Source organism: Amphiura filiformis, chromosome 3 (genome assembly GCF_039555335.1).
Source record: "Amphiura filiformis chromosome 3, Afil_fr2py, whole genome shotgun sequence".
NCBI classification, from domain to species: domain Eukaryota; kingdom Metazoa; phylum Echinodermata; class Ophiuroidea; order Amphilepidida; family Amphiuridae; genus Amphiura; species Amphiura filiformis.
Window position 1 is genome coordinate 86,291,506 of NC_092630.1, and position 13,735 is coordinate 86,305,240.

The window sequence follows — 13,735 nt, forward strand, 5'->3', positions numbered from 1 at the left end:
TACATATTTCTTTATTTTCAAACCTTACATTTTCCCTCCAAACACCTAATTTCCCGGGAATGAGGTTCCCAAATTATTCCCCACTTCCTGGCATGCCAGATAGCAAAAACAATTTCTAAGATAAAGGTTAGACTTTTTCTTGTACTTTCATGCCCAGGAGATGGATTGATATGGTAAGAATATTTCATCAACTTCTAGTATTTATTTTCAAAGTCAGTGGAAATGTTTGCACAAATTTGACCCATTTAAGTTAATATTCTCTTGTTTTGCATGGTTTATAATATTAATTTCCAGCAAAGTATACAATAATGATATGTAACAGTAATGGGCAGTTTCAACTGATCACATGCCTACTCACATGATGTGGTCATGTTGGCAAGCTTCATATCTTTTTTTCCACTCTGAGTATATGCATGAAATGACAGCAAACGTTTTGCTATAAATTTTACTTACTTACTTTTGTTACATATTGAAGTCCCAGTATATAGTTTGACATTCCACATGTTTTGCCTGCAATTACGCTGCAGGTTTTTCCCATGCAGCAAGAATATCCCAAAGTCACAAAGTTGACATGTTTCTACTGAGCAAAGGAATGATGGGTGATGCAAAGTAATACTTTTGTTTACCTTGGATATCAGTTATGATCAATTTATCTGGATTTGATTTATTTTACAGAACCTTGTGGCGCTTTTGATCCAATATGGTGCTGATGTAGGTATTGTGAATGGAGAGGGATCTACACCAAAAGATGTGGCCATAGGAAAGGAAGTGGTTGACATGATTGCAGGTAATCATCACATTCATGTAATAATCACATACATAGATTCATATTTGAGCCTGACATAAACAATGTTAATGCCCAGCTGCTATAATTACCCAGAAAAATCATATTTTAAAGAATGGTACTGGTCAACCAACATTCCCAATAACAACTGAAGAAGAGTTTCATAGATGTGACTCAAAATTTTTGTGAGTAGAAACTTCGCTTGCTTGTGTGAATTAGTTTGTAGTCATAATGGTGCATCTTATTTTTTGATGAAGTACAGTCACATATTTTGCAAACATATTTTTTGGAGAAAATTGTTGTCCAAAATTTCTGTCAAAATCAATCCACTGCAGCCAAAAATAGATGTTTTTCATACAGCGAAAAAAAAACCAGACATATATTTTATTTTTTCATAAATTACTGCACAAGCTGGGTAATTTATGCAACTGTCTGTGTCTCTATCTGCAGATAATGTAAGTCTGTTAATTACCAGCCTCATGTCAATGATGTCATTACAGTGTTTTGGCTTCTTCTGGTCAATCTTAACGTCAGCAATGTAACTTGTTGATCAGTGCAGTGGTGAAATGGCTTCCAGAAAATGAAGAATTATCCACTGTGTTTAATAATTGTGATTGTGATTTTGTGTTGTCATTCTTGGGATTTCTTGATAAAGGTATATGACATCTTGTTTGTTTCGATAGCAACCGAACAAGCCCAGCAATTGAAAGGGGAACAAATATTACTAAATGCTGCTACAGAAGGGGATACTACTACAATCAAGAGTCTGGTAAGTAAGGTGTTATATTAATGACCATTGTACAAGGAAGGTTGGGTGAACTGACAGGAAGTTTAAAATATAAAATATACAAATATAATATTAATGAAGTGGACATGGGACGGTCTGCTGAAATGACTTCTTCTTGCTTATTTGCTTAGGGACGACTGGTCAAGTCGGACTCCTCTGATGGCGGAATATAATTGTATAATTTCCTCTCTCCCAATACGCTGTAAGCACATCTAGGTACATGTAGGCCTATTATAGGTATAAGCATATATGCGGCATCTTGTGGTTTGGAAGTCACATAAATCTGTTGGTTCTGTATACAGAAGAGTCATCCCTTTGCAAGAGGAGGGGGACCATCCCTATTTCTCATATCTGCACCCCCCCATCCTAGTTCCAGGAATGTCCATAGAAATAACTGAACACACAAAGCCTGTGCAACAATACTCAACACATTTAGGTACAGCATGTGTATAAAAAGGAAGGAAGGAAGGAAGAATTTGCAAATAGTTTGACCTACTTGTTTACTTCCCAAACAGTTAAATGGAACGAGACCTCCTAATATCAACTGTACTGACACAACAGGCAATACACCCATGCATTGTGTGAGTTATAGGGACCATTGTGATGCAGCAGTACTACTGTTACAACATGGAGCCAATCCTAAGCTTACAAACAGCAAAGGTTTTCTGCCTTTAGATGTGGCTCAGTCACCACAGATGAGACAACTGTTGGATATCAAGCCTGTCAAGGTAAGATGAGATTTATCTATGTGATAAAGGATAGGAGCTAGGATTTAGTGTTGAGGTCCGTTCATACTACGCCACAATTACTTTGCGATGCGTTGTGTTGCTGATATATCAATTACTTTTTGCTGCAACTCATCGCATTTCCAAGTTAAAATGTATTTAACTTTATTGCGATACCGCAAAGCAGTATTCTGTGGTACATGGCAGTGCGGAAACGCATCGCATCGCAATTGCGGCGTAGTATAAACGGACCTTAAGTAATATGATTAGGGCTAGGATTTATGCTAGAGTAGAGTTTAAGGAGTTGAGCTAGGATTTAGGGGTTAGAATTTAGAGTTACGATTAGAGCATTGGGGTTAGTGTTAGGGAGGGAAGGGTATTCTATAGTTATACCATTTTGTATCGATGGGAGGATACTCAGCCTAGCAACCATAAACCTTTGTACATTAAACAGTGTGACACTATGCTTCAGTTTTTCATTTTTAGATAATCTCTTTATTTGACACTATTTTTAATATAACAGTTTCATCATTAAATTTAAAAATAAATGCAGTGTATAAAACAACCCCCATCCTAGGTGCCAGGATCATACATACTTAATTCAGCATGGTGATGATATTCAATTGAGGTTCAGCACGTAATCCACATATATAGGAAGGAAGGAAGCAGTGCACTGCTTTTGATTATATTGCCTACAAGTGATTTTGATGCTGATATTTTGTCCTTCATTTTGCAGGTTGTACACAAGACTGTAGACAGATTTGAAGGACCTGTGTTAAAGGTGAGATAAGCTAATATAATATGTGTAAATGTTGTATGCAGTGATGGAGAAGAAAATACTTTGAATGATAATACTTGTGACATTGCACAGTTTTGGCAATTTAATAAGATGATTTGTATTTTCTGATTTACAGAAAGGGTTGTTTGTTGTAAATTACAAACAGCCAGGGTATGATGTGGTATAGATATTGTGTGAAAGAAAGTATTCAGAGCTCAAATCAAGCCGTATCGCATCACAATTTGCCCTCCAGAATTTGCCTCTTACAATACAACCTTTAATGTGGTGTTACAAAATTATGATACTGATACAACCTTTTAAACAAATAGCATTCTATTGCACCTCAAACTGCCAGTTTCAAGCCACATTGCACCTCAACTTTAACAGCAACAGAAGGTTGCAATTTGGAGATACAAGTTAAGGAAAATGATTTTGAGGCTTGATTATAAAAGCATTAAGCAATGACCAAACATTTCTAGTAAAGAAATGTGAAACAATTAGAAATTAGTTTAATAACCTTGGGTATCAATAGCAGGAAATATTAGAAACATTGCAAGAGTTTATTTTTGGGTTTTTTTCTGATACCCATCTGATGTGGTTTGTGTGTGTTTATACTAACAGCCTTCTAGATTTACCAAGGCCTGGAAACGTTATTGGGTCGTACTTGAAAGAGGTGTATTGACTATCTATAGAAGAAGGTATGTGATCATATGATGGAAAGACTAGATACTGTAAATATATTGGTTGCTGGGAACTTTGGTTCACACTGCTCTTTTGTCTAGAAGAGGTTTTCGATCAGTGTGGTTCTCATCCAGTTTGATTGACAACTTTTTTTTGTCATGTAGCATAGCTAGCTGTATTGAAATCAGTGAGGCCTAAACTTGGAAATGGATTGATGCCCATGAAATGCTGTATCCCATTTGGCTACTTCACTAAATTCACATAACTATGGATCTTAGACTCAATATTAACTTCTACAACATGTGTGTTGTTACTAATCAAAATGTACAATGAAGTTGTGTTTGAAGTGATTTAATAGGAAGGGTTTGTATACTCCTTATTACAGAACTTAAATAAAGGCAAGAAGATATTTAATCAGTTGCTTACTGTGAATCCATTAGGGACCTAACATATGCATGGCTTGCAAGAAAACAACTCTATGAGCCAAAATATGTTTTATGTGGATTTGATGTGAATAATGTTAGCTGCATAGAAATTCAAGATTACGTTACAATCCCACACAAAAACATGGATAATTTCCCATTACATTTTTAATTCTTTGATGTATTGTCAAAGTGTCATTGTAAGATTGTCTTGTATTGAAAACTTAATTCAACCAAATGCAATTAATCCCAGTTTATGTCTCATGTAATGAAAAATCACAAATCCCTTATATCTTGTAATAAATGCATTCTTCAAGACAGATAATTGAGTATAAGAATTGAAGTATTTACACTGTCATATGTGTAATGTGTATATTTGTTTGTTTGTTCTCATCAGGGCTGATGCTGTGAGTGGTGTTAAGAGACAGGGATTCAAATATTTGGATCATGTGGAACTCAAAGTAAGTCATCTCAACTTGAGATGTGATGCTTAGGGTTAAGACAAATCATGTGGTCACATAATGGCAATATGACATATGTCAGTTTTGTGACAAAGAAATTGAATTTGTTCAGAGATAGGGGATCAGGAGTCACAGTTGAAGAACCATTGAAAACTTGCTTAATTTATTGTTGGTAATAAGTTATGTACGTTTTACAAAAGTGTTGTTGTTTTAGTCCTCTTTACAACATAACTCAAGAACCACTGGACCTACAAGGGTATATCTGTGATATTTGAATTCTTCTACACACTTGCTACGAAATGATTAATGTAACTTTTGCCAAAGCTCACTACCATTCGCAAGATGCTGTGAACTACCAAATGGCAACAGTTTAAAATAGTTGCTAACCTTAACATTAAAAAAAAATTGCTAAACCGGAAATTTTCATGTAATAAAGCTGCATACAAGCATCTTTCACCAGTCCATCTATCGAATGAACAAAAAAATAGTAATACATTCTGAAAGCTCTCAGGTGAGCTAATTTTCCGCTTTGAGTAATAGTTTAATTTTCTTCACCAAGCTACATACTATTTGACCCAAATTGTATGATTATGGCATCTTCAGGCAAACTTAAATCAGTGATCACAGTTAATGCATTTACTTTGATTGCATCTCTATAACCATGTCAATTAACAATAATACTTGAAGATCACCATCAGTATGACATCACTGGGTGGGAAAAACCTCATATGTACTTTTGGACCTTGAAAATGGATAAAGCCTTGTAGGTGTAGACTTTATATTGAATGGTTTGCTTCATCCATGTTCAAGGGCAAAAAGTACATATGAGGGTTTTCCCGCCCAGTGACGATGATTTGATTTGAAATCTCACAATATCCATCCATTGCTGTTATTATAAGTTTTCCATTTGTTTCAGACGTGTGTGGACAATCTGACTACATTTCTTGTGCATTATTCTGACAGTACATCTCATGTATTTAAAACAGACGGTAGTGATAAAACTCATGATCGACAGGTATGTGACTGACTGCATATTGTACATCTTATCCAGTAGGTTTATTTGACAAGTGTAACAGAAATAGCAAAATGAATCTTGGAATCAATCTGTCAATTGAAAAATTTTACATAATTTTGAAGATCTTGTGGTTCTTGTATTTTCCTTGCATTTTGTCTTTAGTACTTTTAAAATATCTAGCATTCATAGAGCAATTTCACAGAATAGTCTATTCCAGTTGAAATCCATACACCCCCTATGGAAGACATGACCTTAATCTTCTACACAGGGAGTGTGAATTTCAAATGGGGTTACCTGAATTGGTGACTCCATTTGAAATCTACACCCCCTATGTGGGAGGTAAGATCTTGTCTTCCATAGGGGGTGTATTGATTTCAACTGGAATAACACAATAATAAGTTAGAAATCCAAATTGAGGTAGACACTTGATATGAAACAATTTTCATGTTTCACTCATTATATTTCCTTCTTTTATCACAGCAATGGTTAGAGGCATTAAAGAATCATCGAGCTTACAGTGAACATTATACCACTGCTGAACCAGTAGATGATGATGATGATGTCGAAGAAGATCTTATGTCTGTAGGATCAATTCACAATGCTCTCAAAGTAAGATCAAATGTCTTGGTGTAGATTATTCATCCAGTAGTTTGAAAATCATTTATAAATTAATCCATCGGACTTCATCAGGCATCTGATTGATGATGGTGTGATGTCAGATGGCAGAGAAGTCCTGCCATTAACAATTGGACTCCTCTTCCAATTGTCACACGCATGGGACCCAGCATTACAAGAACTTCCCTGCCGTCTGATGTCACACCATTATCAAACAGATGCCTGATGGAGCCCAATAGCAAAGTATTATGTATGTTACAAAGTAATAAAATCAAATGTCTCATTTTGCTGCAAAGTGAACAAAATCAGTGATGATATGTTTACATTAGTTAATGATAGCAAAGGAGTTTCAGAGTATGCACCCCTTTTTTGGAACTTTTGGACAACACACATCTTGAAAATTTTGAAAATTTTATTTTATTTATCGAAGTGAATTTATAGATACCCAGGAATTTGAAGGACTTTGTGATTTCTGAAATCATTGTTACTACACATCAATATCATAATTTTGTTATTATTTTATTTTAAGCAGACAATTTGTTGACATTCATTGCATTTAATGTTGGGATAATTTAAGTCTGGATCATTAAAGAAGTAATATTTTTAGTTGGTTAGATTTCAGGAAATTTGGTCATGTCAGCGGTGTTATTTGAAACTAATTTTCTATTAGTTTCACTTTGCACTGTGAGAGGTTATAAAAAATATTGAAAATAAACAAAAACACCCTTAAACAAGAGCTAAAGAATAATGTGCCAAACATCTTACATTTACTATGAGATGGTCATATTCCTTGGCACAGTAGTCAAGAAATCTCTCCAACATGGCTTCCTGACCTCGCCGTAAAATGCTACAACTACTTTCAAATTAATAGAAATGCACATCAATTATATTTATGAAATGTATATTGAAACACCATAAAAAGATGAACCTGGGCGAGTCTGGATGTCTGAATGACATGCCTTGCCTTAAGCAAAATGCTTAAAAATTTGTCTGCAACAATATGTGTTATGCTTTCTTTTTTCAGACTGCAGAAGTACGCCACACACTTCTTGAACAACAGGTGCTTGCCTTACAGACAATACTCAACTCACAAATGCAGAAATCAGCAGGAAACCCTCAAGCTGCTGTAGAATTAGCTGGTAAGAAATGCTTAGAACTGGGGGGGCTGTCAACTCACAAATGTAGAAATCAGCAGGAAACCCTCAAGCTGCTGTAGTATTAGCTGATAAGAAATGTACAGATCGATGATCAAAATACGCCTAACTGTTGATGTTCTTTTGTACACTCGATCCTTTTTAAATTATGAATTATCAGTTAATTGACTGTTGTTAATTGTGATAACATTTAACCTTTGTATGTAATGTATTGACCAGTAATATTCTACCATTAATTTCCAGTACCGTATTTCGTCAAATAGTTACTCCCTCAAATAAACGCCCCACTACTTTTCTCAACCAAGATGTTTCGAAAATGCCAATATTTCCATGCTATCTTGTGTAGTAAGCTTACCAAGTTGCCCACATGGTCGATAATAGCGTCCATTGGCGAAAATCTGGATCAGAAACCCGGAAGTGATCATTTTATCGTGAGTTTTAAGTTTACCTAATGATTTTAACGGGAATTATTGTTCTCAAATTGACCTTGAATAAACACCCCCCTTGGGAAAATGTAACGCCCCGGGGGCGCTTATTTGATGAAATACGGTAATATTCTACCATTAATTTTGATAAAGTAGTTGCTAGTTCATTTTAAAATAAAGAGTATCAAAGCAGCTCCGACGATTAATCGCAAGATCAAATAAATTTGGCTGCAGTGCCGTAGGGAGATTGGATGGTCAGTGCACCAGTCACCAAATGTCACCATTGCTGAGGATTTCAACAAAACATGGTGCTGTAACTTTTGAATAGAACTAATTTGTGCATATCATCCACATCACAGATGATTGATTCAAGTTTTCATCATTGACATTTCAGAAATGGTGCCTACTCTTAATATTCAGCTGCAGCAGATTCTGGAGACATCCAAAGAGACATCTGCCTCATTAGCTCAGGGCCTCGCTGTCATGACAAAGCAGGAACAGGTTTGTTATTTGGTTTGCTTTTTATTTTCAAGGGTATTGACCCATGTGGAGCTTTGATCCAGGATTCTTTGACCTGGTCCCAGGCTTTCTTTGATCTGGGACCAGGCTCAGTAGATGTATGTGTCCATTACACTTGCTGGCAGAGAAGAACAGACCTTGTTTACCTTGCACGGTTCTTTGATGTGATCATTTATTAAATTATCTAACAAAACATTATATAATGTTCAATTCTAGACCTGGACAATACCAACATCTATCACACTAATATAGACATATATTTTTAGCTATATTTAAGATCGATTTTCATTTTTTTATCAACTTATTTATCTTTTTCTGCTTTTTTTATGGTAATTTTTCAGTATTCCAGAAACTGTATATGTGTGTAAATTGAGGGTGCTAGTTACATTTCTTTTAAATTAAATTTAGTCAAATAATGTAAGTTATTTCTTACATTTCATGATAAAAAGTTTTTGGAAAATTTCCTTGTTATTTGTTACTCATTTTCTGATGTTTTAATGCTATTATATCAGTATCTACCCCTTGTAATGATGAAAATACAATTTAAGATAAATAGCGCCATCATTGTTCAGCTTTTTCAGCTTAAAAATGACATAGTTTTACATGCCATCTCAGCATCAAATAACCGTGTTTGAGAGTGTACACATGAAAGTTTCTGTCAGCATATGTTTGCAATAATTTCAGATGTACCACACTATTAAAATGTTGGCGTATGAATCACATGATTTAAGTTATTTTTTGATGAATTTGGCACAATTTTTTTTAAATATCAAGGGTATTTTTAAGTTCACAAAGTAAGAAAGTTCAAATCTATTTATCTATCTATCTATTATAAATTAGGCAGTTTGGTGAATTTGTAACACTAAAAACTTTTATGGTCTACATTATTTCGGGAAAGGTGTTTTTTATGATGAGAAGAATAGGGTTGTCCGCACCCGGACGTACCCCAATAAAACGTCATATTTTGTTTTTGGTAACAGTCACTGTCACTGAGATTGTACCATGTGATACAAGTAGATCATGTTTTTTTTTGGTAAAAAATATGTTGATAGTATGTTACCTCAAGATATTATAGCCAATTTTTTAGCGTCCTAACAATTTTGGTTCATGAGATAAAAATTCTTGAAAAAAAAAACTTATGAAATGATTAACACATTCACAGTGAAAATTGTGTGCCAACATTATCCCAAAAGTGAAACGGATTTTGAAACCTTCAGTTGGTCTTATAACAAAAATATAAAAAAATGGGATCTCTTTGGTGCATCCTGTTATTGTGGCCAAGATCTTTGATGAAAAGCACCGTTGTGCCATTTTAATGGTCTTATATCTCAATCTGCCATTAAGATCCCATGAAAATACAAGTCCACATGAAAGAACACCGAGCCCTGAAACAAATGCACATATAAAATTGTCAGGATCTTATTGCCAGCCAGAGTAATACAGGTCAAAGGTCAAATTTCATAATTTTGTTACTTTTGCGGACTGTCGTTGTGTCACATGCCATTATCATGCAACTGGAAAAATGACACCAGATGGTGTAGAGAGAGTTACTATCTAATAAGAAATTAAAACAAAAACTTGGGATCTATGTGATTAGTATTTTTAATTGTTTTGTGAAAATTCAGTGGCGGCTCCAAGAAAATAGTGGTCATTATGTGTGGAAACACTTAGAATTGGGTGTCATTGTCTGTGAAAATAACTTTCTGGGCAAAAAGTTGCTATTTTTAAGCAAAAATTACTACAAAAAATGTAAAAATTGTACAGTTTGTGCGCAGAGTACCCAAAATTTTTTCTGTTTTAGTGTAAATTTCTAAAAAAAGAGGTCATTGGGTGTAAGCTGATGAAATAAATGGATTATTGGGTGACAGATTTGCTGAAAAAAGGGAGTATATTGACAGGCACATGACGTGTGCCAATATATATGTGAGACTAATTGTGAGTGCCCCCAGATTAAAAGATAAGATACTTTCAAGTCTTAACTTCATTTTCTAAAAACATGAAGTCGATAGAAATTTTGAAATCAATGAACACGGTTTCAGTATATATATTGCTAGTTGATTTTCTCCTCTATGTATGTGTGTATTTCTCTAGCTCTATTTTTGTGTCATACCCTTATGTGTTGCGACAGAAGTAATGTGCCTGCAAGAAGTCTGGGAAACTGGCTAGTGGCTACATAGAATCACAGATGCCATATTCTGCAATCATGCTGGCAATGTAAAGCAATCAATAGGAGATAGTGAAATACCATAGTCACTAGGAACCAGCAAGCCAAGTCTTGTGCTCGAGCATCGACGTGGAAACAATTTTGAAAGGGGGGAGGGGGGCAGTAAGAGCAGCGTGGGGGGGGGACACATGTAACGGTGTGTCTGAGGGTGGATGTGCCAACTCAAAATAAGAAACTTATGCAAAATGAAGGCCCAATTGAAGCCATTGGGTGGACAGTTTTAGTACTATTATTGTGTACAATTTTAGTTAAAAAATGGGTGAAATGGAGGCCAAAGTAAAGCCATTTTGTGGACATGTTTTCATGTATAAATTATTGCTTTAAAAATATAGTGTTGTTTGTCAAAGCAGAAGGGGGATGTCTGATGGGGGATGTTCCCCCTCAGAAGTCATTTGTGGACATGTTTTCACCTTTATTGTATAAATTATTGCTTTAAACAGAGTGTTGGGTGTCCAAAGCAGAAGCATAATAAAATAAGGGGGGGGGGGGAGGCTGCTCCCCCCCCTCTGAAGTGAGAAACTTTTGCAAAATGAAAGCCAAATTGAAGTCATTTGGTGGACCATTTTGGCACTATTATTGTGTACAATTTTGGTTCTAAATTGAGGCCATTTGTGTACAAGTTTGCACTATTATTTTTACCTTGTGAGAGGGATGCTTTAAGCGCCAGGAAAGTTGGTGGTGAATTTGATTGATCCAGCAGTTTTGATATTTGAAGCAAAATCGTATAGTGATGCTTACATTTTACGTATTTATTTATTTATTTATTTATTTATTTATTTATTTATTTATTTATTTATATTTATTTATTTATTTATTTATTTATTTATTTATTTATTTATTTATTTATTTATTTATTTATTTATTTATTTATTTATTTATTTATTTATTACACAAAAACACATTGTAGCGAATCAAAAATTACTGTATTAATATTATGTGTAATATTTATTTATTTATTTATTTACTTGTTTATTTTTATTTATTTAATTGATTAATTATTTTTTATTAATTTATTATTTTTATTAGTTATTAATTAACTAATTAAATTGTTATGTTTATTTATTTATATAGGCCTATTTTTTATTTTTTAGTTAGTTAGTTTTATTTTTTAGTTAGTTAGTTAGTTAGTTAGTTAGTTAGTTAGTTAGTTAGTTAGTTAGTTAGTTAGTTAGTTAGTTAGTTAGTGTGTGTGTGTTTTTTATTTTAGTATTTTCTAATCAGTTATATTTTTTATCTATATGAATTTATGCATGAATTGCTTTATTTTTCCCCTTACTTTTGTTCTACTATTTTTTTTGTAGACATATTTTGACGACCTACGCTGTCTGACTCATTTTAATGTGTAAAATAGCCCCCTCTGTTGATAAATTTTACCCAACCCAATCAATTATGGACAACCTGAGGGGCCCCTGAATGAACATCATCCGATCCGATCGTCCATGTTGGCGAAAAGATTTATGAGCCTACGAAAAAGTAATCGCCCAGGATTGATTTCTTCAGTGTTTTAATGAATTACGTTCACTTTTGCTGCACTGAGGAGAGATCAGAGATTGTAATATCGCACGCAAATCATCCACAAAATTAAAAGGTAAGGAGAATGATCTTGTCAGTTTTACATGATGTCTCAGACATGTCAGATGTCCATGATGTCTGATGTAGAAATTGAGAACATGATTGGGAATTGTATGATCATGATGATGATGACAAAATGAATGATGTACATATGTAGAAATAGAACTGATCAGTGAACTGGAGTGTGATGCATTACTAAACATGCTGGCGATGCATGGATGTGTTGGAATTTATGTCATGACAATTGACATGTTATTAATTGTTATAAATTGACTTGACATTGACCCAAAACTTCAGCAACAGAATATGCCCAGCGAGGTCACGTCACACTCGGTGTGACGTGCCCTGAATTCCTCCAAATAACTTTCATAAGCGACAGACAAATTGCAGGAAAGCGTGCCAATTTAAGCTTCCTGTAATATCTATTGCACATAACATACAAAGTCACAAACTTACAAACTTACTTCAATATGCACTTCAAATACAGCAGACCAGCTGTTAATTATTACCGATCCTGTAGGTGTAGAATAACTTACATAATCTTCAATTTCATGGAATCCCGTTGCTCAGAATTGCAAATGTCATTTTTATCTGTCAAATGCGCTGTGGATGTGCTCAGAGATTTTATGATATGCTCCATAAATCACATTCACAGGTGTGAAACTGACTTTATACCACTCACTCGCTTTACAGAAAAGCGAAGCCTCCGCTACCTCGTGGCATGACGTCATCATGGACGTGTACAAAATTTCCGATGGGTGCCTTATTTATTTAAAACCCGCTTTTGTGATTGGTTGCAAACACCATTCATCGCAATCGTAAGCCAATCAATGAACGCAATGGCCTTTTACGGTATGAATTAATGTGACCCGCCAGTAAAGTACGTCTAACCTGATTGGTTTACAAAACTACTTTGATAATTGCTAAGCCAGTCAGCGTGCTCGATGCTTAACAACCTGGTCGCAGAGGTTTTTTTTTTTAAGAGGCGAATTCACGTGGTGATCCAGCGATCGAGTATAAATTCAGCATGACTTCTGCTTTCGCAGGTGCAATAACAATACATGGACACAATCAGTGACATTTACACAATGAAATAATGAATTATTTATGACATGCATGGGCTGGATTTTACGATCGAGGTAAGGTTTTCGGCCTGTCCCTGCGTGAATATCGTTAGTTTTCAGCATCAAAGATACTTGCGATGACCAGTTTTTTGCGGACACTTTGATAACAGGTAACTTTTATAGGTCATAGGGTAGAAACGATAGTTGTACAATTGTACGAAAATATACATTTTGTTATAGGCCTAAAATGTTTACAAAAATATATTGGTCCACACGTTGTGCATGTATTCAGTTGTTCGACGTATAGCAACAGAACTGCAGAGACTGAGAGAGGCACTATTCAGCAAATTACTTCAGACTCGTGGTGTTCTGCCATCCCGCATTGTCAGTTGTCTGCCCTGTCTCATTATCACATAAAAAGAACTGTACAGTAGTACAGCAGAGGATGTTTAAAGACATTCCCACAACCCAATGGGGTTTCTGACCTTGTATGTCTGGCTTTTGTACAC

General features: G+C 34.9%; 1 protein-coding gene across 1 annotated transcript in view; it reads left to right on the plus strand.

The window, feature by feature from the left end:
- LOC140149310 (oxysterol-binding protein-related protein 1-like) overlaps nt 1–13,735 on the plus strand; it is a 46,626-nt gene that overhangs the window by 2,031 nt on the left and 30,860 nt on the right. Inside the window, exons 3-12 of the mRNA XM_072171576.1 lie at nt 676–787; nt 1,468–1,553; nt 2,087–2,299; nt 3,033–3,077; nt 3,696–3,772; nt 4,575–4,638; nt 5,555–5,653; nt 6,134–6,262; nt 7,293–7,407; nt 8,242–8,348. Of these exons, the coding sequence (XP_072027677.1) occupies nt 676–787; nt 1,468–1,553; nt 2,087–2,299; nt 3,033–3,077; nt 3,696–3,772; nt 4,575–4,638; nt 5,555–5,653; nt 6,134–6,262; nt 7,293–7,407; nt 8,242–8,348 (1,047 nt within the window). The remainder of the gene's footprint in view (nt 1–675; nt 788–1,467; nt 1,554–2,086; nt 2,300–3,032; nt 3,078–3,695; nt 3,773–4,574; nt 4,639–5,554; nt 5,654–6,133; nt 6,263–7,292; nt 7,408–8,241; nt 8,349–13,735) is intronic.